Source organism: Anser brachyrhynchus (assembly GCF_964034855.1).
Source record: "Anser brachyrhynchus genome assembly, chromosome: 22".
In the NCBI taxonomy this organism is placed as follows: Eukaryota; Metazoa; Chordata; class Aves; order Anseriformes; family Anatidae; genus Anser; species Anser brachyrhynchus.
In genome coordinates, this window is record NC_137715.1 from 7,416,218 (window position 1) to 7,442,151 (window position 25,934).

General features: G+C 61.7%; 3 protein-coding genes across 18 annotated transcripts in view; all 3 read left to right on the plus strand.

Annotated features, from left to right (window-relative positions):
- Positions 1-7,919, plus strand: part of GPATCH8 (G-patch domain containing 8) — a 55,050-nt gene extending 47,131 nt beyond the window's left edge. For all 6 annotated transcript variants that reach the window (XM_080565494.1, XM_080565496.1, XM_080565495.1 and 3 more), the window contains 2 exons: positions 2,223-2,353; positions 2,715-7,919. In XM_080565494.1, the coding sequence (XP_080421620.1) occupies positions 2,223-2,353; positions 2,715-6,564 (3,981 nt within the window). In that variant the 3' untranslated portion in view covers positions 6,565-7,919. The remainder of the gene's footprint in view (positions 1-2,222; positions 2,354-2,714) is intronic.
- Positions 7,920-9,141: 1,222 nt separating this feature from the next.
- ITGA2B (integrin subunit alpha 2b) lies at positions 9,142-18,135 on the plus strand. 11 transcript variants are annotated; one of them, XM_080565502.1, is made up of 30 exons: positions 9,142-10,454; positions 10,532-10,662; positions 10,738-10,835; positions 10,905-11,070; positions 11,135-11,184; positions 11,437-11,482; positions 11,623-11,751; positions 11,828-11,875; positions 12,041-12,084; positions 12,203-12,262; positions 12,528-12,580; positions 12,680-12,888; positions 13,167-13,349; positions 13,429-13,474; positions 13,552-13,656; positions 13,758-13,813; positions 13,907-14,058; positions 14,180-14,305; positions 14,807-14,877; positions 14,975-15,122; positions 15,245-15,337; positions 15,422-15,501; positions 15,616-15,690; positions 15,766-15,868; positions 15,941-16,093; positions 16,168-16,278; positions 16,366-16,479; positions 16,694-16,801; positions 16,884-17,006; positions 17,240-18,134. In XM_080565502.1, exons 1-30 carry the CDS (start codon positions 10,288-10,290, stop codon positions 17,327-17,329), a joined length of 3,138 nt encoding a protein of 1,045 aa, XP_080421628.1. In that variant the 5' UTR covers positions 9,142-10,287; the 3' UTR covers positions 17,330-18,134. The 11 variants fall into 11 exon arrangements, with proteins under 11 accessions (XP_080421628.1, XP_080421636.1, XP_080421634.1 ...); XM_080565510.1 differs by having other exon boundaries at positions 10,532-11,070; XM_080565508.1 differs by having other exon boundaries at positions 10,532-11,070; positions 13,758-14,058; positions 17,240-18,135.
- A 4-nt stretch (positions 18,136-18,139) lies between these two features.
- On the plus strand, positions 18,140-25,825 carry FAM171A2 (family with sequence similarity 171 member A2). Its single transcript, XM_080565515.1, is given in 12 exon segments — positions 18,140-18,298; positions 20,150-20,377; positions 21,885-21,977; positions 22,357-22,515; positions 22,592-22,768; positions 23,354-23,470; positions 23,581-23,707; positions 23,923-24,171; positions 24,173-24,322; positions 24,324-25,035; positions 25,037-25,098; positions 25,638-25,825. Coding segments are annotated over 12 exon segments (2,214 nt in total). The 5' UTR covers positions 18,140-18,213; the 3' UTR covers positions 25,693-25,825.
- Positions 25,826-25,934: the final 109 nt, after the last annotated feature.

Sequence of the window (25,934 nt, forward strand, 5' to 3'; positions counted from 1 at the left end):
GCGGAGGCACACAAAGGTCAGCAAGTAAGGAAACGGGCATTTAATTCTGCTTTCATTTCAGTCATCTGTTGGAATGAAGGCAGGACTGCGCTGTGGGCAGCTGCGTCATCATCCATGGACTTGGAGCCTGTTTTGGTTCGCGGGGAGATGCTTAAGGCTGTGTCTGGGGGATGGAAGTGTGTCTGAGTGCTCTGTTGCACCTTCCTCTTTAAAGCAAAAGGTCACAGTTCGTTTCTGTTGGAAATAGCTGGGTTGTGTTTTTTCCAAATGGAAGAGTGATCCAGAGACTTGGCATCAGACCCCAGTTACATAGTTTTGTCAGCTGTCGGTGATTCTAACTTCCTGGAGCATTTTAGATATGCTTTTTAAATTGGCATGAAAAAGCTGATAGCATTGCTTAGTATGTTATTTTTTTTCTCCCTCTGGAAAGAAATTTCCTATTCAACGCTTAACATACACCACAAAATCCTTGAGCCCTTTACTTGTCCTGGTGAAAGTAGCTGCGTTGCTCCAGGTGGGATCTTTGCTGTGTGTGTGTGTGTGCGTGCATTCCCTCCTCTTGCTCCAGACTCCCCAAAATCAGTCCTGTAGCTTCGCTAGCTCAGCTCCTGCTCCATAGAGTAGCTGGCAGACACACTGAGAGCTGTGTAGTAATGCTTGCTTCGTATTTTTTTCTCTTCCACTCTCGTTATATTTTTACTTTCTTTTCTTCTTTGTGATGTGACATTTTCAGCTGATGTATTGAAAGCAAACCCTTCTAATTTTGGAGTCCAGATCACAAGAGTGAGTTTCTTTCTACTAGTGTCTATAGCTGTATTTTTTGTGTGTCCTCCCCTCTGATTTTGGTAAAGCCCAACCACATTTAGTAAATATGACTAGGTAAGAGAATCCTCTGTCTTGTAAAATCTTCCCCTTTTTCACAAAGCAATGTTCTCTTTACATTGGGCCAATTAAATTTCTTCAATTTGCTCTTTGGGTTAGTTTTCAGATCTACTCTTTTGTGTGTACCAGTATGTGACTTTGCTCCATTAAAGGGGCGCAGAGTCAGCAAGCCAGAAGGATATATTCAGAATTCACCAGTGATTCGCATGCCTTACACAATGATTTTTCTGAAGCGACTACTGCTTCGAGTGCCATTAGTCTTTCAGGCCCTTCATGAAATGCCTGAAAATCATGGATCTTCTTCAGAAGCTGGATACGTGATGGCTTCTGAAATTGGGCCTCTTGAAAGAGTTTCAAATTGTGCATCAAAGCGAAAAGATAAAGGTATTTGAATCCCTTAGGATGGTATAGGTCTTTCTTTGCAGCTTTCTTTAACTTCTGTATAGCACTCTAAAAAATGGCTTTTATGAATTTTCACATGTATTCAAAAGAAAAACAGCAGCCCCTTTTCCTAGAGCTTTATGACAAGGACCTTCAAAAATTTTCCAAAGACTATGATGTTCACTTGCTATTAGAATTGTATATCTAGAAATCCTCAGTGACATGACGATGTTTGAAATTCCTTGGGTTTAGGTTTGCTTCCTGATATGATAAGGTTTCTGGGGAACTTAGCGTTTCTGCCCTCAAAAGTATTAAACCCAAAAAGACCTCACTGCATTCTAGAGTGTTTTGTTTCTTGAGAGGCTGTCTCAGAACTGCTGTCAGGAAAGCAAGTAACTGTTTGTGGTGTATGTTGTATTATTTATTTGCTTACTGGAATCATTTGCATGGGATTTTTGGCACCTTCTCCAATGTAATTTGTACATTGCTTTTGTAAGATATAATACCCAGGTAACTCTTGCACTAGCTAATCCCTTTCTGTTCTCTCGCCTATGCTATTAAGACTTCTGTCATGCACTGTTTGTGATGTACATTTGCACCCTGCAAGAGCAGCAGAGTAAACAGTCTTCTTTTTCCCTTCCAGAATTTGCTTGTTGCTTTGAAATCAGCTTTACTGTACGTGCTAAAGAAAACCAGTAGCATTGACTGGAAATGCATACACAGACTCGAAGTCAGGGCCAAAAGTGTTCAACAGTTGTCTTTCCATTTAGCTGCTGGGAGGAAGGCAGCGTGCTCCATTTGTTTTGTTGAGCTGAGGTGCTGCTACTCCATCCTAGTGCAATGAATGTTACTGGGGAGGGGCTTCACAGCATACCGCCCAGGGCTACAGCAAAGAGACTCTTTGGGACACTTACCACGACCACGTTTATCTAATCCGTCCCCGCTTTCTTTTGCCTCAGAGGTTGAAAGATCTCAAGCAAAGGGAGTTTGCTCGCAACGTCTCCTCGAGATCGCGTAAAGATGAAAGGAAGCAGGAGAAAGCCCTCCGACGTCTTCATGAACTGGCTGAACAGAGAAGGCAGCCTGAATGGTGAGCATGGGGGATCCCTGAGCACCCCTGGAGCACGTGAGCAGGAGTGCTGCTTGGGACTGCATGAATTTTGAGGGAAAAGCTTCATGCTTAAGTTTGGCCTCATGCTGTGTTTTTTAGAAGAGGATTCACTGAACCGCTATTCCAGAGCATTCCCAAATTGCTTTATCCAGCAATAATTTTCTTTCATTATTTGATAATGCTAAAAATTTCAAACGGGTGTGTAATGCTATTTTAATGCATATCTGTGGATGCAAGCGTACTTGAAATGGGTAAAAGGTTTTAGATGAGGTATGAAACTGCCTGCAGAGGTATACAAATGGCCATCAGCTGTTTTCTCTGTCTTACCTTGTTCATACAGCGCTCCTGGAAGCGGACCCATGTTCAGAACCACCACCGTGGCTGTGGATGAGGAAGGTGGAGATGATGACGATTCTGCAGCCAACAGCGGTTCCTTTGTCCAGACAATGTCTGGCCAAGCTTCAGAGATGACAATGGACAGAGGTTTCCTTAACACCGGACAAGTTGGTGGCACCCTTATGCCAGGCCAAATGCCCCTCCAGTCAGCACAAGCAATCAGTTTTGGCATTAAGAGCGCTTTGGGAACTCCACTGCAAAAGATAGGCGTGTCATTTTCATTTGCCAAGAAGACTCCGGTGAAGCTTGAGACCATCGCTTCTGTTTTCAAGGACCACGTGGAAGAATCGAGTTCTGCAGATGGAGGAAAAGCTGATGAGAGAGGGTCCTCAGATGCAGGAAGTCTGCAGAAGTCTGGTGAGGGTGAAAGCACAAATAATTCTGATGGCAAGACGGATGAAGATGACCAGCATGACAAAGATAGCGGCTCTCTGGCCACTACGTTATCTAAACTAAAAAAGATGAGACGAGAAGATGGACCAATGGCAGTTGAACCAGAATACTATCATTATATTCCCCCAGCCCACTGTAAAGTAAAGCCTAATTTTCAATTCCTGCTTTTTATGAAGTCTACAGAACAAATGGAAGCTGAAAATGTGAATAAAAAAACCACACATGAAGTCAAAAAGGGTAATTCTCCAAAACCCAAACCCGGCAAGCATGCAGAGAAGGCTGCTGAGAGCACAGTGCAGCAGAAGGAACAGAGTACTACTGAAACTACTGCTCAGCAGAGCAAAACGGAGCTAAAAGAAGTCCCAGAAAATGCAAGTATGCAGGAGGGCAAGCATCTTACAGAGAGCAATCTCCCAGAGCCAGACACTACTAAGGAAGTCACTCAGCCTGTCGCAAGCAGTAAAGATGGCACTGAAGGACCAAAACATCCAACAGGACCTTTTTTTCCAGTTCTGAGTAAAGATGAGAGCACTACTCTCCAGTGGCCTTCAGAGCTGCTCATATTTACCAAAGCAGAACCTTCTGTTTCATACAGTTGTAATCCCCTGTATTTTGATTTCAAGCTGTCTCGCAACAAAGATGCTAAAGGCAAAGGGGCAGAGAAATCCAAGGATCCAGGAGGCCTTTGTAAAGAAAATGTTCAGACTCCAGAATCTGGAGAGATGAGCAAACCCAAGGAGGCAGAAAGCATAGCTAACAGTTCTGCTGGGAAAATGGAAAGTAAATCTCTGTCTGCCTGTGGCTCCCAGAGCAAGCAGGAGTCTAACTTGGCAAACATGAGTAAGGTAGAGGGAGATGACAGTAGTAAAAATGTAACTGGTAAGAATAAATCTGGAAAATCCCATAAACATAAAAAGAAAAAGAAGCACAAAAAGTCCAGCAAACACAAACGTAAACACAAGGAAGAACCTGACGAGAAGAGCCGAAAAACTGACCTGGGGGAAGAGAAACCCAAGAAACGGAAAAAACACAGACACAAAAAACTCAAATCTTCTCTTTCTACTGAATCGGAACGGGCACTGAAAACTGAGCTGTCTGAAGACTGTAGCCATTTCCAGAAGAAAAAGCGGTGCTCTCAGGAGTTGCAGAGGAAGTCTCTGTCTGCTGAAGAGGGAAGTAGCTGTAAGAAAGAGGACAGTGGTAACTCCTGCCAAGACCATGGCAGCAAGAAACACAAGGCTGACCTGCAGCAGCTGCCGGCTGCCAGGAGGCGGTGTGCTGGCCCCTCTCTGGGCAGGTCCGGCCGCAGGAGCCGGCAGAGCAGCGGGGATTACGACAGCGACGAGGGCTCCCACAGGAAGCACTCCCGGCAGAAATCTCCCTCGCAGTACAGCGATGACTACGACTCCGGCAGCGACCACTCCAGGAGCCGCTCCAGGTCAGGGCGGAGGCACTCATCTCGACGGTCCTACTCCACCAGTTCCGATGCTTCTTCAGACCAGAGCAGGTACAGCCGCCGGAGGAGTTACTCGGATGACAGCTACAGCGACTACAGCGACCGGTCGAGGTGCCACTCAAAGAGGTCCCACGACTCGGAGGATGACTCTGACTACAACAGCTCAAATCACAGATCAAAGCGGCGCAAGTACTCCTCTTCCGAAGACGACTACAGCTCGAGTCGGAGCAGGTCAAGGAGTCGAAGCAGGAGCCGAACCCACCCTCGAGGAAGGTCAAGAACACGGAGTCGGGGCAGGACACGAAGCAGCAGCTGTAGCCGCAGTCGAAGCAAGAGGAGAAGCCGAAGCATGACGGGTCGCAGCTGGAAACGAAGTCGCAGCTACAGCCGGGATCGCAGCCGCAGTACGAGAAGCCACTCGCAGAGGTCACTCTCGCGAAAGGGCTCTCGAGGCCATGAGAGCCCTGAAGAGAGGCGGTCAGGGAGAAGAGACTTCATCAGGTCCAAAATCTATCGCTCGCAGTCTCCTCACTACTTCCGAACAAGCAGAAATGAAGGAGCTTTGAAGAAGGAGGACGGCAAAGGTGAGGATCTCAAAGGGTCTGGCTCTCTCTCCCAGAACAGCAGCAGCAGCTCTGGCACCGGGAGGGCCTCGGAAGGTGACTGCAGTCCAGAAGAGAGAAACTCCGTGACTGCGAAACTTCTCCTGGAAAAGATCCAGTCCAGGAAGGTTGAGAAGAAGCCCTGTGTTACTGATGAAATGCTAGCAGGGGCGAACAAGGTGGGCATAAAGCTCAAAGATCCTCCACAGGGCTACTTTGGCCCCAAGCTTCCTCCTTCATTAGGCAACAAACCAGTTCTCCCTTTAATTGGGAAATTGCCAACCATCCGAAAACCAAATGCAAAAAGATACGAAGAGTCTGGCTTAGAGAGGGGCGAAGAGCAAGAGCTATCGGACTCTGAGGATGCTTCCCAAGGCGTGGAGGAGACTCAGCTGGCTGGCCAGTCTCTCCTGGAAGAAGTGGTGATGGTTATGCAGGACAAACCTCTGGATGAGCAGAAACGCGATGAACCTGCTGTGGAGATGCCGTCCATTCCCCTCGAAGCACCAGCGCTGCCCGAGTGCTTTAGTTCTGGGGACCTGGTCATGCAGCACAACTTCCTCTCGGACCCAAGCGATGGTGACGCCTTGGAGCCCATGGACGGGGGCAGTCAGCCCGTCCCTGTGGAAGCCGGTATGATGCCCTTGGTCCCTGATGTGGAGCATTTTCCCGGCTATGTGCCTCAGAGCGGGGAGCCGAGCATCGAAGGAGACCGAGAAGGAGGAGAAGACTCCTCTCTGGCACCACTCGAGAGCCAGCCCATCACTTTTACACCCGAAGAGATGGAGAAGTACAGCAAACTGCAGCAGGCCGCTCAGCAGCACATCCAGCAGCAGCTCCTCGCAAAGCAGGTCAAGGCCTTTCCTGCCTCCACCGCGCTGGCGCCAGCAGCGCCTGCCCTGCAGCCCATCCACATCCAGCAGCCGGCGGCGGCATCCGCGACCTCCATCACCACCGTGCAGCACGCCATCCTGCAGCACCACGCCGCCGCGGCTGCCGCCGCCATCGGCATCCACCCCCACCCCCATCCCCAGCCTCTTGCTCAGGTTCATCATATACCCCAGCCCCACTTGACACCCATCTCGTTATCCCACCTGACCCACTCGATTATTCCGGGGCACCCCGCTACGTTTCTAGCCAGCCACCCCATCCACATCATTCCGGCATCAGCCATCCATCCGGGCCCCTTTACTTTTCACCCGGTTCCTCACGCTCTTTACCCGACCCTTCTTGCCCCAAGACCCGCCGCTGCTGCGGCCGCTACAGCGTTACATCTTCACCCCTTGCTGCACCCCATTTTCTCAGGTCAGGACTTGCAGCACCCCCCGAGTCACGGCACATGAAGGACGAGCGAAGTAACCTTGGAGGAAGGAGAATATTTTGCATTTTGGGAAGGGGTTGAAGCTGATCTAGCTGGCAGGTGAGGCCTGAGAATTTCCTTTCACTCTTTAGCAGCCAAAGAAGCCAGGCGTGGCTGGAGGGCTGGGTAGCAGCGGGCGGCAGGTCAGTCCGCAAGCGTTGTGTGCAGCCACTGCCAGGGGCTGTCGCGGCCCCGCCGCCACCGTGTTCATTGCAGCGCTCTGCCGGAGGAGTCTTCTCGAGCGCAGACAGGCGAGGCACTCGGAAAGGCTTTTTTCCCTGGATTCTTACACTTAGTCATCCTCCTGCCGCTGTGTATGTGATAAGTGATATTTCGTGCACACTAATAGGTCTCTAAAATCCTTTTAATGAGGTCATCTAATTAAAATAGTCAGCATGATTGAATCCTGCTTGTAATCAGCAATGAAACACTCAGTAACTGACAGCTGTAGATCCTGGCAAGGAGACTGATGGAAGGGCAGCACCCCTCTTGTTTTGTCTGGGCCAGTACCAGTTTTCAGGCATTGCAGGAGGTTTCCTGGCATCCTACTGCTGCGTACTTAGGTTTCTTTTTTCTTAGTGTAAGCAGCAAAGGTGGAAATAAGATCTAATTTTGAAGCAGAAGCGAACAGAGGAGCTGCGTGTGTGCTCCGAGCTCTGACCCTTCTCCATCCTGCATTAACATTCTCCTGTGTGAGGACTGCACCTTGACACCTTCTGTACATTGTGAACTGGAGAGAGGTTCTCAGATTGGTAGTTTGTGATTTCAATCTAGGCTTTGACCACTCTTCTCCTGAGAAAGAAAGGAAAAAATAATCTGCTCTGACTTCCATCTTTAGAGGTGTTGCAAAAGAGGCTCTCAGCTGAGAGAGAAGAAAAATCCCTTTAGGAATTGAAGCAATACAGAGGACTGGGGAGAGTGATGGGAGTATGTAAAGTGTATTCTTTCCTCTGTAATACTGATGGTTTCCTTATTAATTTATAGGATTTTTTTTAATGTAAAGAATTGCACTGAACTCTGTAAACAAAGATGCTGCTTTTTGTAGCTCATATAAAAAGGTTACATTTGTAGTATACCGCAATAATATTTTTTACAGCCAGTTCTTTTAGTGGTACTTGTTCTGGTGGCTTTTGTGTAAATATGTTTGCCGTAGGTGAAATAAGACACTTGTAAAGGTTCAACTTTATAGTTTCAGCTAGATGCAAAACGAACTAAGCATGTATATTTTATCAAGCTCATGTATTTTTGAAGTTTTTATGTACTATAAGATGTAAAAAGAAAAAAAAAACAACAAAAAAAATCCACCTTCATTTAGCGTTTTGCAGAAGAAAAACGTGCGACTCGGAATACATGAGGTGCGTGGATGACACCGGTGACTCTAACAGCTAATGAACGGCGCCGCGTGGAAGGTGCTGGCTTTGGGAACGGTGTACTCGGGGAAGCAGCGGGGGCTTGCTGCATGCTCCTGGTCCTTACTAAGCAGCTACTTATAGGAATTGACACTGGAGGCTGTCTCAGGAGTGTCAGGAATTTGGGTTGTCTCCCACAGAGTGCAGAATTCCCCCCCCCCCCCCCCCTTTTTTTTCTTACCCCCCAGGTTTGTACCGGGTGTGCAATCCGTACCGTCTTCTGCTGACAGAAGAACCTTTCAACCACCTCCGTTCGCCACTGTACGCACAGGGCCAGGTGCTTTGGTTTGTGACTAATCTGTCGTGCCCACACCTCTCCGGTGGGGCGTGAGGGATTTCTGTTCCTTCCTGCATCGCTCCCTGGCGCTGGGTAACACCAACCACGGGGGCTCTGAGGCCAACACGAAGCGCTGCTGGCCCCGGGACCTGGGTTGGGTATTTTGGGTTTGGGTTCTCCTGGTGTTAGTGCAGGTTTGGGGCACGCCTGTGAACCGGTTCCACTTCCAGGCCCTGCCCCCGTGGTTGGTTTTGGCGGCCCGGTTTCGGAGCAGGCGGCAGCGGGTGCTGCTCGGTGCCGCTCCTTCCTTCCCTCCTCTCCAGAAGCACAGAACTGAGACCCAGGGGCAGACTGAAAGGATCGAAAACTCTGAGCTTCCTCGTTATTTAAACAAGAGCCTTTGCGTTTGGACAGGTTGGACTGAATCACAACGGTCAGAAAAGGGACTCAATTTCTCTGTAAATAATTAACAGAATACAGTATTAATGTTTCAGTGCTGAGCTTCATTAGCTTCTAGATTCAATATGCGTGTTCTGGCACCCTTCACACTGCAGTCAGGGTTTTTTGTTTTTTTTGTTTTTGACTTCCGGAATAGTGCTAAAAATAATTAACCTATCATTACTTAACGAGCATAAACAGACTGTATTTAACTTTGTCACATAAGATATATATAAATATATATATATGCTGTAAAATGAGGGGAAAAAAACCTTTCTAATAAACCAATGATTTGTGGAAAAACGTGTGAAATGTCCTGAAGCTGCTGCTCACAGTGTAGCACGGGGCTGTTGTTGTGCAATGCCAGCGTTAGCTGCTTGCTTCATCTTCCCCTGGAGCAAAGCTCGTGCCGCTGGGACACCCTGGGCAGGGTACGGCGAGCCTGGCTGCAAGCGTGTGCTCCTGCTGTGCTTGGGTTCTGCCTGCCTAGCGCTGCTCCAAGGCCGTTATTTTGGATTGGAGCCCCCAACCCCCCAGGTGCTCCACGCTCCCCTTCTGCTGTGAGCCTCCCCCCTGCTCCCAGCGGGGCAGGGATGGGACTGGGGTTTGTGCTTTTGGGGCTGGAGTGGCAGCTTGCCACGGGCCCGTCTTTGTGCTGGGGGCTCTGTGCCGTACTCGCCACTCGGTGCGCTGGTGGCAGAGCACAAAGACCAGCCCTGGGGCTTGCTGCTTTTGTGGCTCTGCCCTGGCTTTGCAAGCCCGAGTGTCAGAAACTTGCTAGGTCCTGATTCGGCTGAAGAGAAGAGAGGGGTGCTCCCCTTTCCCCTGCCCCAAGCCCCCGGCGTTGCTGGTGGTTGCACCAGGGCTGCGAGCTGCCCTTGCCTTGTCCCTCCCTCCTTGCTTGCCCCTGGAGCTGGGGGCCTGGACGAACGACAGCACCCAAATGTTGCAAGAAAGGGGAAATTAAGCACTTTGGGGGAGAGAACTGCAGTTGCCTTGGAGCAATCCTGCGGGGCTTTCTCCTGGCTCTGGGTGCTGACTGCAGCCGGCCTGGGCAGCATCCCCCGGTGTGGAGCAGCCTCCGTTGGGGGCCAGGGGAGACCAGGTGGGTTAAAGCAGTGAAAATCCCACAGCTGCTGGCTGGAGCTGCACAGAGCCCCCATCGTGGCTCCCTCTGGCACCATCCCCGGGAGCCCTCTCCCTGGAAAAATCCGGGCTGCGCTTCCCTCCTGGGGCGGCACGGGGACATTTTGGGTGCTGGGCAAGGGGAGATGCTTTGCTGGCATCTGTGTCCCCTGCTCCATCTCTGCTCCATCCGGCTGTGGAGGCGTTAAGTGTGGGGCCGAGGGGGCTCGGGGCCGAAGGATGTGGGCGCTGCGCTTCCTCCGCAGCCGCCTGAGCCCCGAGATAGCGGGGACGGGCGGATGCCGCTGCCCCAAAGGAGGGCCAGCCCCGTCCCAACTGCCCAGCTGCGGGGTGGCCCTTCCTGCTGCGTCCCCCCAGATAAGAACAGGGATGGGGAATTCCAGATAGGGAAGCTCTGGGCTGCACCAGGCACATTTTGGGGCGAGCCAAGGAGGCGATGGGTGCTGCCTGCTGCGCTCCTGCCCCGCTGGGGGCCCTGCTGCTGCTCTGGGGGCTGTGCTGGGCTTCTGGCCCGGAGCTGCTCCACCCCCAGCCCACAGTGTACGAGGGGCCCCCTGGCAGCTACTTTGGCTTCTCCCTGGATTTCTACGTGACCAAGGACAGGTAGGGAGAGGGTATGGAGCTGGGCATGGACCCCGCTCGCCCCTGAGCCCTGACACCCGCTCCTCTGTGTGCCCCAGGACGAGCGTGGCGGTGGGGGCTCCCCGCGCCAACACCTCGCAGCCCGGAGTGGTCGAGCCCGGCGCTGTCTTCCTCTGCTCCTGGCCGCCTGAAGACCCCCCGTGTGACCCCGTCCCGTTTGACACTGCGGGTGCGTGCACACCGCGGGACGATGCTGGGTGCTGCCACCACCGCGGGGCCCATCCTGGCATGCCCGTTCTTCCAGGGGATGAGACAGAGACCAGTAGCTCCATGAGGCTCCATGTCTACAAGTCCAACCAGTGGCTGGGGGCCTCCGTGACCAGCTGGCATGGCACACTGGTGGTGGGTGCACGTGCGGGCGGGCACCCGTGGGTGCTGGCGGGGCGGGCGCCCACCTGTCCCCATCCCCAGGCCTGCGCCCCGCTGCAGCACTGGAACGCCATCCAGGAGGACCTCGAGGCTTTCCGCACCCCAGTGGGTGCCTGCTTCATGGGAGCCGCGGGGCTGCGCCGCTTCGTCTGGTACTCGCCCTGCCGCAGCACCCAAATGGCCTCCGTCTACAAGGAGAACGAATACAGTGAGTGCGGGCAGGGGGCGGCAGGGGCCCCCCCGGCCGGCCTGACGCTGCCCTGTGCCCGCAGTCCTTGACCAGCGCTACTGCGAGTTGGGCTTCAGCGCGGCTGTCACCTCGGTGAGAGGGGGAGCCCAGGGCGCCACGGGGATGGTACCGGGGATGCTCGTGGGGATGTGCCCAGGGATGCTCCCAAGGATGCTCCTGGGGGTGGTCCTGGGGGTGCTCGTGGGGACGCCTCTCAGAATGCTCTCGGGGGATGCTCCTGGGACACAGGAGGCTGTGAGCAGGATGGAGCCCCTGTGCAGGGGGGTGTAGGGATGCTGGGCTGGGGGTGTCCCAGGGGGGTGCTGAAGCTGGCTCTTCCTGCAGGATGGCATGCTGGCGCTGGGTGCCCCCGGCGGGTACTACTTCAAGGGTGAGTGCTGCCTGTCCGGGGGTGAGCCTGCCCCAGCACCCCTGGGTGGGCACGGCGGGATGGGGACACCCCTATAGGTGCCACCTGCTGTGCTTGGGGGCTGGGGAGCAGAGTGACGCCCCCATCACTGGTGTCCCCAGGGCTCCTCTATTTGGGCAACTTGGATTCCATCCTCGCCCGCTTCCATGGCAAGTCCCTGGTTTGGATAGAGGGCCCCAGCCGCCCCACGGTAGAGCAGACATCTGTGGACTACGAGGACGCGTACCGGGGTAAGCAGTGGGTGGGGACAGCCCTGCCCGACTCATCCTGGAGACGGTGGGATCACCGGTGCCCATCTCCCCGCAGGGTACTCGGTGGCCGTGGGCGAGTTCGACGGCAATCCCAAAACCAAAGGTAAGGCAGGGCCACCGGCACTGGGGTTCTGTGCACCCTGTGCTCGGGGTGCCCTCTGCTGCTTTGGGACACGGGTCCAGCTCCAGAGCCCTGTCCATCCCCATGTCCCTGCCTGTGCCAGGGGTCTCTCCACGGTGGGGGCACTCAGGGTTCTTCCCCCTGCAGAGTACGTGGTGGGGGTCCCCAACAAAAGCAACACGACAGGCGAGGTGAGCAGTGCTGGTGCCCAGCTGCATGGGGACAGGGATGTCCTGCGGTGGGGCACTGGGCACCCGGGGGGACACCAGGGATGGGGACAGCGATGGGGCCTGATGCTGCTCTGAGCAGGTGGAGATCTTCAGTGAGGGGATGAGCCTGCGCCGGATGCAGGGCATCGCCAGCGAGCAGGTACCCCCACTGCACCACCACCCTATAGCACCTGCTGCACCCTGCTGCATGGCACCACCACCCTATAGCTGCACCCGGCTCCATTGCACCATCACCCCATCACCTGCCCTACTTGCTCCCCTCACCCCAAAGCCTCCATCTGCCCCCAGTAACACCCCTGAACCACCCACCCCATAGCACCCCATGCTCCCCGCTCTGCCCTACTGGTCAGGGGGCCACCTGCACCCCACAACCCAGGTACCATCCCCTCCCACCCCTTTCCCAGGTGGCTTCGTACTTCGGGCACACGGTGGCCGTGGCCGACATCAACGGGGATGGGTGAGGCCCCTGTGGGCGCAACACCCCAACCATTGGGGGTGAGGTGGGGAGGAGGGGGGGGACATACGGGGCTGCATCCTGACCTGGTGCTGGGTGCAGGCGGGACGACATTCTGGTGGGCGCCCCGCTCTACATGGAGCGGCGTCCCGAGGGCAAGCTCTCCGAGGTTGGCCGCCTCTACCTGTACCTGCAGCGGGGGCAGTGGTCCTTTGCCAAGCCCCCCCAGACCCTGACGGGCACCCACCCCTACGGCCGCTTCGCCTCCGCCATCGCCAGCCTGGGGGACCTGGACAAGGACGGCTACGGCGGTAAGCGCGGGATGGTGGCAGGGGACAGGTGTGGTGGTGGGGGGGGACACACGTGTGCCACCCCTGGTGCCCGCCTTGATGCTGGGGGCACTGAGGCAGGAGCACCCGCTCTGTCCTAGTGCTCCCGGTGCCACCCTGCACCCCCCTTCCAGTGCCACCTCGGTGCCACCCCACCCTTGTCTGCCATCCTGCAGCCCCCTGGCCCCCACCCCACAACACCCCAACACTCCCCGCACCCGGTGGCACCCAGTGGCTGCTTACGCCCCCTGCATCCACAGATGTGGCGGTGGGCGCCCCGTTTGGGGGTGACAGCGGCAGTGGGCAGGTCCTCATCTTCCGCGGGCAGAGGGAAGGGCTCGAGCCAGTGCCCACCCAGCGCCTCGACAGCCCCTTCCCTGGCCCCGCTGCCTTCGGCTTCGCCCTGCGCGGTGCCACGGACTTGGACGGCAACGGCTACATGGGTACGGCGTCACCGTGTGTCCCCCGCGTGCCACCGTGGTGCCACCCACCCTGCCACCGACAGCCCGCTTGTGCCCACAGATCTGCTGGTTGGGGCTTTTGGAGCCGCCAAGGTGGCCATGTACCGGTGAGTCCCCAGTGCGGGGCTGGGTGCTGCTGGCTCTGTCCCTTGACACCTGAGCTCTGCTGTCACCGGCGCCGCAGGGGACAGCCCGTGGTGGTGGCCCGGGCACAGCTGAGCGTCCCCAGTGGGCTGAACCCTGAGAAGATGGCGTGTGTCATGCCCGATTCCGACACCCACGTCAGCTGGTGAGCAGCATGGTGGGGACACCGCCAGTGGGGACACCACCATGAGGGACACCGCCATGGCGACAGGTCTCTGAGCACCCATGGGTGCTGTCGCCTTGCAGCTTCCCCGTGGTGCTGTGTGTCAGCGTGATGGGCCAGAACATCCCCCAGAGCATCCGTAAGTGCCCGGCACAGGGCTGGCATCCCCCTCCCCGGGGGTGGCACCGGGCACCTCCACGGTGTCACCGTCACCCGCTGTCACCTCCGCCAGGCCTTGATGCCGAGCTGCAGCTGGACCGGCTGAAGCCAAAGCTGTCCAGGAGGGTGCTCCTGCTGCAGGGCCACCAAGCATCCTGGCACCGGACGCTGGTGCTGGCCATGGGGACGTCCCCGCTCTGCCACAACCTCACCGCCTACCTGCGGGTATGGGGACGGTGCCACTGGGCTGGCACACGTGGGGAGGGGGACAGCGGCACCCTGGGCCAAGAGGGTTGGGGACCACCTGCCCCGTGCCTGGGGTGCCATCGCACGGTGGTGTCCCCAGGACAAGGCTGACTTCAAGGACAAGCTGAGCCCCATCGTCACCAGCCTCAGCCTGGCACTGGCCTCGTCACCGGGTGCCCAGGGGCTGGGGCTGGTGCTGTACGGGGACACCCTGGTGCAGGCGCAGGTAGGGCCCGGTGGGGACACCGCTGGGGACAGCCACCAGCAGCCCCCGGGGCGCGCACAGCCCCGGTGTCAGGCTGGGGCTGTGCTATGCTCCGGCCCCACGGCCCCCACCCTTTCCCTGTGTCTGTCTCTGGGACATGGCCCTGTCCTCAGCACCTCCCTGGGATGTCCCCACTGTCACCCCTGCTGTCCCCAGTGCCTCCCTGAGATGTCCTCCCTGTCCCCCTTGTGGTCGCCAGTCCCTGCCCAGGATGTGCCCTCTGTCCCTCCCACTGTCCCTGCTCCAACCTGAGGTTGTCCCCCCCTGTCCCCACCCTGTCCCCACTCCCTCCCTGGGATGCCCCCCCCTCCTTGTTCCTCCCTGCTGTCCCCGCTCCCTTCCTAGGACATACGCCATGCCCACCCCATTGTCCCCTCTCCCTCCCTGGGCTGTCCCCCTCTGTCCCCACTCCCTCCCCACCTCCCCCCGCCGCCGCCCCCACCTCCCCCTGCCCCGGCCCAGACCCACATCGTGCTGGAGGACTGCGGGGAGGACAACGTCTGCGTCCCCGACCTCAGCCTCGCCGCCCACACGTGAGCACACGCCGGGGCCACCATGGGGGGGGGGGGTTCAAGCCCCTGACCCCTGTCCCCCCCCCTACCCCGGTGCTGAGCCCTGCCGGGTCCCCAGGCCAGACACCCGCCTGCTGATCGGGGCCGAGAACGTGGTGTGCCTGCGCGCCCGTGCCACCAACGCGGGTGAAGGTGCCTTCGAGGCCGAGCTGCGGGTGCAGCTCCCAGAGGACACCTACTACCAGAAAGCCCTCAGTAACATCCAGGTGGGTGCCGTGGGGGGGGGGGGGGGGGACACGGACAAGCCCTGCCCTTGGTGCAGGGGGGGCACCTGCAGCAGGGTCTGTGCCATGTCCCCGCCGTGTTGCTCCTCCCTGTGCCACCGCAGGGGCAGGAGAAGCTGAGCTGCATCCCCAGGAAGGAGAATGGGAGCCGCGTGGTGCTCTGCGAGTTGGGCAACCCCATGAAGGCAGGCGCCCAGGTGTGGGCTGTGGGTCACCCGCTGCCACCCACTGCCACCCACTGCCACCCACCGTCACTCACTGTCACCCTCCCTGCCCCGCAGATCACTGTGGACATGGAGCTGAGCGTGACCGGGCTGGAGGACGTGGGCGATGCCATCACCTTCCAGCTCCAGCTCAGGAGGTGACACTGTGGCCAGGCTGCTTGTGCCCATGCTCAGCGCATCCCCAAACCTTGGGGGGGGGCAGTCGGGGGGGCAGTGTCACCCTGCCCACTCTCACCCCCGTGTCCCCGCAGCAAGAACAGCCCCACCAGCGCGGTGGTGACGGTGGCGGTGCCCGTGGAGGCGCAGGCGGCCATGGAGCTGCGAGGGTGAGGGTCTGTGGGACATGGCAGGGGGACACCAGGGTGCCGGGGGGGTGACACTGACCCTGCTAATGCCACCAGGAAATCCCTGCCCACCACCATGGTGCTGCCCACGAGCTGGCATGGGGCGGAGGGCAGCCGCCGGCTGGAGGACCATGGCATCCGCGTGGAGCACGTCTACCAGGTAGGGCGCAGCACCCAAGGGTGCCACCTGAGGCCACGTGTCACCCACTGCCACCTCACTGTCCTCCCCCAGCTCCACAATAAGGGCCCGGCCACCGTCACCAACGTCACCCTGCGCCTCGACGTCCCCACTGAGATCGATGGCCGCATCCTGTTCTACCTGCTGGAGCTGGGCACCGAGGGTGGCATCAGCTGCGCCCAGCCGCCCGACCTCAATCCCAAGCAGGTGGGACACAAGGGGGGGACAGCACCCATCTGGTGGGTGCTGGGGGGGCTGAGGGTGTCCCCTTCTCCTTCCAGCTGGAAACGCCCCAACCCACAGGCGTGGGACCCCGCAACGGCACCCACCGGCGGGAGCGCAGGGAGGCGGGCGAGCCGGTGGCCACGGCGCTGGAGAAGCCCATCCCCGTGGTGAGCGGGTGCTCCCTGTGGGACTGCAGCCCCGCAGGGGCCTTGGGGACAGCGTAGGGGCAGGGGTGACACCCGCTGTGCCCGCAGGACTGCGGCAATGCCACCTGTGTGGAGGTGATGTGCTGGGCGCCCAGCCTGGCCAAGGACCAGCGGGTGCTGGTGAGCGTCCGCGCCCTGCTCTGGATGGACACCTTGCAGCAGGTAGTGGCACCCGCGGGGGACAAGGACATGCTGGGGTGGCACCGTGCCCCCCTGGTGTCCCCGTGGAGCCGTGCCGCGTCCCCATACATCCCAGGGACCTGTGGAAAGCACCCATGGGGACACCAGGCGTGGGGACGCAGGTGCCCCTTTGGCTACTGGCACCTCTCTTGCTGTGTCCCCATGCGTCCCCGTGTGTCCCCATGTCTGTCCCCAGCGGGAGCACCTCTTGAAGCAATTCCTCATCCAGTCACGGGGCTTCTTCAACACCTCGGCCATGCCCTACCGCGTCCGGCCCCATGCCCTGCCCACCGGCAAGGCCGAGGTACGGCTGTCACGGTCAAGGGGGGAGTGACGGCCAGTGCCAGCGGTGGCCCCGGTGGTGGCACCCCGCTGTCCCTCTGCAGGCTGCCACCGAGGTGATGCGCGCCAGCCCCGACGGCAAGCGGGAAGTGCCGGTGTGGTGGGTGGTGCTGGGCGTCCTCGCGGGGCTCCTGCTCCTCACCCTCCTCATCCTCCTCATGTGGAAGGTGAGCGTGTGTGTGTGTGTGGGGGGCACACGTCACAGCGCTGCCGGGCACCCCTGGGGACAGCTGGGGAGGGTGGTGGCCCGGTGACACCCCGCCATTGCGGTGGGACCCCAATGGCAACAGAAGGGACCGGAGAAATGGGGAGCCCTGGGGAGGGGGCTGTGGGCATGGGGTGGGGGCGATGCTGGGAGCGGGTCCCCGAGGGTGGGGGTGTCACCATGTCCCTCTTCCAGATTGGCTTTTTCAAGAGGACCCGGCCACCCATGGAGGAGGACACGCAGGAGCCGGGACAGGCCCAGGAGACGGGGGGCACCCAGAGCTAGGGGGGACCCCAGGGTCCCCTGCACCCTCTGCACCCCCACCCCACAGCCCTGGCCCTGCCCCGATGTCCTCAGCACCCATGGGTGCCCATGGTGCTTGTCACCCCCACCCCGCTGCCCCTGGACAATAAATCCTAGCACCCGTGGGGTGACGTGGGGTGCCACAGCGGCGTTGGGGGGGACACGGGACACTCGGTGGGCATGCACGGGGACAGGGGGCGCCCAGCGGGTGCCGGGGTGCCCAAGGGTGGCGCGGATGGGTGTCACTGGGGGGTGCCGGGGTTGGGAGAGGGTTGGGATGCTGCTGCTGGGACTGGGCAGTGGTGCCGGTAACGGGGGTCGGGACCAGGGGCTGGTGCAGAACCGGGGGTCGGTGCTGGGACGCGGGGAGTGGGACTAGGGGCCGGTGCCGGTAACGGGGTTCGGTGCCAGGACCAGGGGTTGGTGCCGGTACCAGGGGGCCGTGCCGGGACCGGGGCTCGCTGCCGGTCCTGGGGAATGGGACTAGGGGTCGGTGCCGGGACCGGGGCTCGCTGCCGGTCCTGGGGACCGGGACTAGGGGTCGGTGCCGGGACCGGGGGTCGGTGCCGGGACCGGGGGTCGGTGGCGGTCCCGGGGTCCGGGACTAGGGCTCGGGGCAGTGCCGGGGGTCGCAGCCGGCCCCTCTCTCTTCAGCCCCGAGTCACCGCCGCCCTCCCGTGCCCGTCTCCCCCTCCCCATCTCCACCCGGTGCGGGCGGGCGGCGGTGCCCGGCGGCACCGGCAGGTGGAGCCCGGTCCCCGCGGCTGAGCCGAGCCGAGCCGAGCCGAGCCGAGCCGGGCTGGGCGGGGCGGGCCGGGCCGGGCCGTGCCGGGCCGGGCATGGCGGGGTGAGGGCGCGGAGGCACCATGCGGCCCCCCCGCCTCCTGCCGCTGCTGCTGCTGCTGCTGGCCGGCCGCGGGGCGCGGGGCGCGGCGGAGCCGGGGGCGCTCGGTGAGTGCGGCCTTTGTGTGCGCGGCGGCGGGGCCGGGGCCAGCCCCCCCCCCCCCCACCCCCCCGTTATCCTCCCCCCACGCCCCCCAGCATCCTGCCCCCCCCCCCCCCCCCCAGCATCCCCCTCCTCGTCCGTCTGTCCGTTCCTCACCGGCCGTCTGTCCGCCCCCCCCCCCCATCTGTCCGCCCATCCCACCTGCGGGGGTGTCGTGGGGTGTTTGGGGGGGGGGGGGAGCACCCCCCCGGGTGCATGGGGGGGGGGGCGCAGTGTTGGGGTGGGGGGGCTGGTAGCACCCGTGGGGGTGGGGGGGGTGGGGGGGTGGCTCTGGGCGGTGCTGGGGGTGTGTGATGGTGGGGGGGGGGTCCCAGGGGCGGGGGGGGGTATTTTTGGTAGGGGTTGGGGTGAGCCCCGTAGCGGGCACCTCCGGTAGGCAGGGTGGGGCTGGGGGCGCTGGGTGCCACCGTGGGGTCCCTGCGGCCCCCCGTGACCCCTCCCCGCACCCCAAACCCACCCACCAGGGTGAGGGGTGCCCGTGGGGCTGAGACGGTTGGCAAGGGTTGGGGTTGGGGGGAAGGATGTGGTGTCCCGGACCCCCCCCCAGCCGGCATCACCCGCGCCCATCCCCGTGCCACCCCGGCTGGGAGGTGATGGGGGCACGGGGCCTGGCACTGGCGTGGGGAGAGCGCTGGGGGCTGCGGGGCCATACTGGGAGGAATGGGGGGGGGGGCACCAGTGTGGCCGTGCCACCCGGTGGGGCCCCTTCATGGGTGGGCAACGCTGCCATGCTCACGGCTGGGGGGGACACGTGGGCCCCCCGCTCCCGAGGACGCCGTTGGTGCCAGCTGTCCCCCGGCAGCTGCGGGTGGCCGGCACGTGGCCGCGGGGACATTCCTGCTGCCCCGCGGGTGCCGGCTGTCCCTGGTATTTGTGCACCCCCCCGCTGGACCCCCATGCTTATTCCCCCCCCCCCCACACTCCATCAGGCGCATCGCCGGAGCAGCTGCTGCGAATTCCTCCCCTCGCCCACATCTGGGCAACATCTGGGCGCGGGGCGGCTGCCCCCTGCCGCGGGGGCTTTCGGGGGGCAGGATGCTGCCGGGGGGGCACACGGGGTCCCGAAAGCGCCCGGGGCGGGCGGGATGAACGAGGTCGTTGCCTGGGCGACAGCGCCCGAGCCGGGCGGGCTGCCAAGGGCTGCGGGCTCATGCGCAGGCGGCCGGCGGCACGGGGGGGGGGGGGGCGTGGAGAGCGGGTCCCCCCCCGGCTGTGCCCACCCTGCCCCGCACCCGTGCCACCTGGGGACCCTGGAGCGCGGTGGCAGGGGCAATAGACCCCCCCGCTGTCTGCATCGGGTGGGCACGGAAATGGGCAGGGGGTGGTGGCCGTCACCCTGTGGTGGCCGGGACCTGCGGGGTTGGTGGCTGCCACCCCACATCAGTGGGCCCGGGGACCTGCCGGGATGGTGGCCAGCACCTTGCTGGGGTGGTAGCCGTGGCCTTACTGGGATGGTGGCCACCACCCACGTGGGGTGCTGCCCATGAGCCCCTTTGGGATGGGTCAAGCACCTGGCTGAGATGGGTTTCACCACCCTGCCAGGAGGGTGCCCACGACCTGCTGGGATGGGTCCACCAGCACCTTGCTGGGCTGGGTCCTAGCACCCTGCTGGGGTGGTGCCCCTGACCCCATGGGGTGGTACCTGCGACCTTACTGGGGTGGCTCCCACCACCCCAAGCAGGACGCCGCCCACCACCCACCAGGATGCCACCCCACCCCGTGCCACGCCGGCAGGGTCGTGCCTGCACCCACCACGTCCTGTCCCCGTCCCCCCCCCGCCCCGCGTGTCCCCACAGAGGTGCTGCTGAAGGTGCAGGTGTATGAGAGCGGGGCTCTGGCCCCGCTGGCCCAGGCCACCCTGGAGGTTTTTGGCAACCGCAGCTCGCTGGCCACCGGCACCACCGACCACGAGGGCGCCGGCGTCCTGCCCCTCGCCTACCGCCTGGGCTCCTGGGTCCTCGTCACCGCCACCCGCCGCGGCTACGTCACCGCCTCCGTGCCCTGGCGCGTCACCAAGCTGCCATGTGAGTGATGGGGACCCCGGCCCCTTGGGGAGGGGGGGCTCTCAGATCTTATGGTGGGACCCGATCGCTTAACAGGGGGCTCAGAGCATTTATAGGGGACCCCAGCCTCTTACTGGGGGGGGGGGGGTCTGTCACATATAGGAGAACCTAGTCCCTTACCGGGGGGTCTCTGAGCCCTTTTAGGGGACCCCCAGTCCCTTAATGGGGGGCTCTGGCATCTTGTGGGTGGAACCTGGACCCTTACTGGGAGGTTCTGAGCCCTTGTGATGGGCCCCCAGTCCCTTAGTGGGGGATCTTAATCCCTTACTGGGAGTCTCTGGGCCCTTATGGGATCCCTTACAAGGGGGCCCTGATGCTTTACAGGAGGCCCCAATCTCTTATAAGAGACTCAGATCCCTGAGTGGGGGGCTCAGATACCTTATAGGGGACCCCAGCCCCTTACTGGAGAATCCTGATTCCTTACTGGGCGGCTCAGAGTCCTTGTGGGGGACCTTGAGTCTTCACTGTGGGAGCTGATCCCTTACTGGGGGACCTGGTTCTATACTGGGGGCCTCAATCCCTTATGGGGGGGGGGCGTGATGCCTTAATGGGGACCCTCGCTTCTCCAGTACTGGGGGGCTCCAATTCCTTACTAGGTTCCTTGCTGGGTGCCCTTGATCCGTTATTGGGACACCAGTTCCTTACTGGGACCCCAGTCCCTTACCAGGGCACCCAAAGAGCTTCTGGGGAGTGGTCTCTTAGGGAGAGGAATTTTGGGGGTCTGGCCCTTGGGGCTCAGCATGGGTGGCCCTGATGGGTGATGGGGCACAGCGGGGGTGCGGCCGCGTCCTGGTGGCCCTGACGTCCCCTGGGGGGGGCACCCTGGGCTCGGCGCCAGCCCATGGCCCCTGGGGCCGCTGCGTTGCGGAGGGGGGGGCAGCGCCGGGCGGCGTCGATGCGGTGACCTTGCTGGGGGGCCAGGACGAGTGGGAGTGCTCAGCCGGGGGGTGCGGGGGTGGGGACTGGGATGAGGGGTGGTGCAAGGATGGGGTGTTGGGGGCGTAAAAGGGTGGGGAGCACTGAGGGCTTGGGGTGTGCAAGGGTTGATGTGCCTGTGGTAGTGCCAGGACTGAGGTGTGCGAGGATCGGGGTGTGTGTGGGTTGTGCAAGAATTAGGGTGCTTGGGGAGTGCAGGGCTTACGGGCGTGCAGGGGGTGTGCCAGGATCGGGGTGTGCCAGGACTGGGGACGTGCATGGGGTGCCCCCCAGCCTGCTGCTTGCCACCGCCCGTCCCCGCTGTCCCTGTCCTCACGTCGCGGCAGTTGCTACTCTATTTTTACCCCTCCCCAGCCGCAGCCTATTTTGGGCTCTGCTGGAGGCCTCCAAGGGGGGGGGGTCACCCCCCAGTGCCCGTCGCGACCGATCCTGCGCCCTCCTCCTCTTCCTCCCCAACCCTGTCACAGGCGGGGTGCTGGGGGGAGGTGTCCGGGGGGGCTCCCCCACCCATCACCACGTCCCTCCTCCGCAGTGTATGCCTCCGTCAGCCTCTACCTGCTCCCGGAGCGCCCCGCCACCCTCATCCTCTACGAGGACCTGGTGCAAATCCTGCTGGGCTCCCCAGGTGAGTGGGGGCATCCTATAGCTGGCTATGGGGGGACACCAGCCCCAGACATCCTATAGCTGGATATCGGAGGGACACCAAGCCTCTTCCCAGCACCCCTAGGTGTCCTATAGCTGGTTATCGAGGGAGCCACCAACCCCCAGACATCCTAAAGCTGGCTGGGGGTGCGGGGCACCAACCACCTCTAGCACACCCAGACATACCCAGATGTCCTATAGCTGACTATGGGGTGCCACCAACCCCCAGAACCACCAGACATCCTATAGCTGGCTATGGGGCCACCAACACCCCGACATCCTACATCTGATTATGCTGGGGGGGGGGGGGGACGGGGGGGACGACGACATCACTTGCCCGTCCCCCCTTCTTGTCCCCGCAGGCGCCCGGGGCCAGCCGTGGGTGCAGTTCCAGAGGCGGGCGGCGCGCCTGCCCCGCAGCTCCACGTACAGCCAGCTCTGGGCATCACTGACGGCCGCCACCGCCCCGCGGGACCTGCGGAGCTTCCCTGCCTTCCTGGGGGCTGAGCACAACGGCAGCGGTACGGGGTGGCCGGGGGGAGCGGGGAGCCTTGGTGCCTCATCCGCTCACCTGCCCCATCCCCTGCATCCCTGCAGCCAATGCCACCTGGCTGGAGCTGGTGCCCGTGGCGGCCCTCAGTGTCCACCTCTTCACGGGGAACGGCACTGAGGTGCAGCTCTCCGGCCCCGTCCATCTGTCCATCCCGCTGCCCCCCGACACCGGCACCCTGGTGGCCACCAGCGTGCCCGCCTGGAGGTTCGACCCCAAGAGTGGTGAGCGCTGGATGGGGATGCTGAGATGCAGAGGGGAGTGGGGTGGGGGATACTGGTATTGATGGCCATGGGTGGGATGGGTTTGGGTGGTGACAGCCATGGGCGAGATGAATTTGTGTGGTATTGGCTATGGGCAAGATGAGTTTGGGTGGTATTGGCCATGGGTGAGATGAGTTTGGGTGGTACTGACCATGGGTGAGATGAATTTGGGTGATTACACCCCTTCGTGAGATGAATTTGGGTGGATGAGCCATGGGTGACATGAGTTTAGGTGATGATGGCCATGGGTGAGATGAGTTTGTTTGGTAATGACCATGGGTGACACAATGGGGCTTTGACCAACCTCCTCTAGTGGGAGGTGTCCCTGCACATGGTGGGGGAGGGTGGAATTAGGTGACCTTTAAGGTCCCTTCCAACCCTAACAATTCTGTGATTCAGTGAGTTTGGGTGGTGATGGCCATGGACAGATGAGTTCGGGTGGTGATGGCCATAGGTGAGATGAGTTTGTGGGTCTCAGCCTGCTACGGGAGTCACCTGGGAATGTGGACAGAGCCACGTGGTGATGCTGGATGCTCGTCCCTGCAGGGCTGTGGGTCCGCAACGGGACGGGGCTGATCCGCAAGGAGGGCCGGCAGCTGTACTGGACCTTTGTCTCCCCCCAGCTGGGGTACTGGGCAGCGGCTCTGCCCTCTCCTAGCACAGGTAGGAGGGAGCCCCTGCACCCCTCAGGCTGAGCACCCCATGGGGAGGGGGGGGGAGCACCCATGGGAGATGTGGGCTGGGCCATGTCCGACCCTGGTGTCCCCCCCCAGGGCTGGTGGCAATGGCTGCGGGCATGAAGGACATCACCGCTTACCACACCATCTTCCTGCTCACCATCCTGGGCGCTCTGGCCCTGCTCGTCCTCACCCTACTCTGCCTCCTCATCTACTACTGCAGGTCAGCACCGACCCCCGGGCACCTCCACCTGCCTGGCACCCCCAGATGTCCACCTGGCTATGGGGGCCACCAGCCCCCAGGAGTCCCACAGCTGGTGGACCCCTATCTAACAGCCTCCAGCCGGTCGTGGAGGCTGGTGGGGCCAGGCCACAGGATCCCAGTGCCACCATGCCGTCAGGCTGGTCGTCACCCTGGTGCCACCGCTGTCCCCACAGGCGGCGATGCCTGAAGCCGCGGCAGCAGCACCGCAAGCTGCCGCTCTCGGGGACCTTGGATGCCTCCAAGCGGGACCAGGCCACCTCCATGTCGCAGCTGAACCTCATCTGCAGCAGCCACCTAGAGACGGCATCCTCGGGGGGGGACACCGAGGCGCACACCCCCGTCCTCAAGTCCTCCTTCGCTGCCTCCCGTGACTTCGACAGCTCCCGTGAGGACTTCTTCAAGCAGGTCCCGGCCCCCCCCAGCCCCCCCGGCGCCCGCCAGCACCCTGGGGCGCCGCCGCGTCCCCCGGGAGGACTTTGGCCGTCCAAGCGAAGCCTTTGGCCTCGCGGCCGCCCGCTCAACGGAGGGGCTGGTGCCACCTCCGCCAGACGACTACCAGCGGGGCCACCCCCCGGCCCCCCGCCCCGAGCCCTTCGAGCGGCCGGCGGGAGGGGACCTGCCACCTACCGAGCCGCTGCCGCCGCCGCCACCCGCCGCCGCGGCCACCCTCGCTGGGCCAGCCGGGCCAGCTCATCCTCTGCGGCCCCCTCGACGGCGGCCAGGAGGACGTGTACCGCGGCGTGGTGCCCACCCTGCTCATCCCCGCCCGCTACATGCGCCTGGACGGGGCGCCCGAGGGGACCCCCCAGCCGGATGGGGGTGGCCCGGCGGTGACAGCGGCAGCGGCGGCGGCGGTGACAGGTCCCCCTCCCGTGGCGGCGGCGGCCCCCGGGGGCGCCCCGGTGGCCATCCCGGTGCTGCTGAACGAGTCGGCGGTGGCGCAGCTCAACGGGGAGCTGCAGGCACTGGCGGAGCAGAAGCTGCTGGCGCCGCGCGCCTGGTTCGTCTCGCTGGACGGCCGCGCGTCCCACGTCCGCCACTCCTACATCGACCTGCAGGGCGGCGACAGGGGGCCCCTGCCCCGCGCCCGGCCCCCCCGCGCCCCCCCCTCGCCCGAGGACAGCGCCCTGGCCCCGCTGCTGGGCGGCCCCCAGGGGCGGCGGGGGGCCGGGGGGAGCGGCGGCGGCGGCGGCAGCACCCGCAGCAGTGCCAGCGAGCCCCCCCGCGACTCCCCCAGCAGTCCCGAGGACGAGGCAGGCGAAGGGGGCGAAGGGGGGGACGAGGCGGAGCGACCGCAAGAGCCCCTGGCAGAAGAGGGAGGAGCGGCCGCTGATGGTCTTCAATGTCAAGTAAGCGTGGCCCTGGCCCCGTTTCTGGGCCCGTCCTCATCACCATCCCCATCGCCATCCCTGTCCACGTCCCCATCTCCTCCTCCATCACCCATCCCCGTCCCCCATCCCCGTCCCCCCTCCGTCCTTGCCCTGGGGAGGTGGGGACACCCCAGGACCCTGCAGTGGCAGCAGGGACGTGGTGACACTGGGCACGACCCAACCATGCTTCCACCCCCACCCTGATCCCATACCGGCCCCATCCCATGTCCCTGACCCTGTCCCCGAGCCCCCTCCCCTTCCCTGTGAGGCCACCCGTGTCCCTGTGGGAGCCCCTCCAGATATTTTGTGTCCCCCCCCGTCCCCCCCAATGCATGGGGTCCTGCTGCCCTGCACCCCCCACCCCCAAGTGCCTTCCCCAGAGGGGTGCCAGGTGCCCCCCAATGCCCACTGCCCCCCCGCCCTTTGCCATGACACTGCCATGTGTACGTGGGGGTGGGCAGCAGGTTAGTGCCCCCCCCCCCCCCCACTGAAACGTGTCCCTCCTTGTGTCCCCACAGGGCGGGGGGGGCCGGCAGCGCCCCCCGGGCCAGCGGCACCTCAAAGCTGGCATAGGAGCGGGGGGGGGGGGGGGGCACTATCGCCCCCCCCGTTTGCCCCCCCAGCCCTCTGCTTTGAATTTTATTTGTCTTTCTAAATGTTTTATACGGGGCAAGGCAGAAGAAGGGCGAGCGGGGCCGTGCCTGCAGCGGGGGGGGTGGGGTGGGGTGCGACCCCCCTCCCCCCGCGTGTTCGTTAGATGCCATTAATATATAAAAATCCCGTTGAGACACCGCAGCCTCCGCCTCTGCTTCTCC

Bases quoted from the DNA above. Each gene is read 5' to 3' on its own strand.
- ITGA2B (XM_080565500.1), top strand. From the start codon at position 10,288: ATGGGTGCTGCCTGCTGCGCTCCTGCCCCGCTGGGGGCCCTGCTGCTG. The intron at 13,657-13,757 runs GTGAGCAGCATG...GTCGCCTTGCAG, and splicing joins TCCGACACCCACGTCAGCTG to CTTCCCCGTGGTGCTGTGTG. The intron at 16,802-16,883 runs GTACGGCTGTCA...GTCCCTCTGCAG, and splicing joins TGCCCACCGGCAAGGCCGAG to GCTGCCACCGAGGTGATGCG.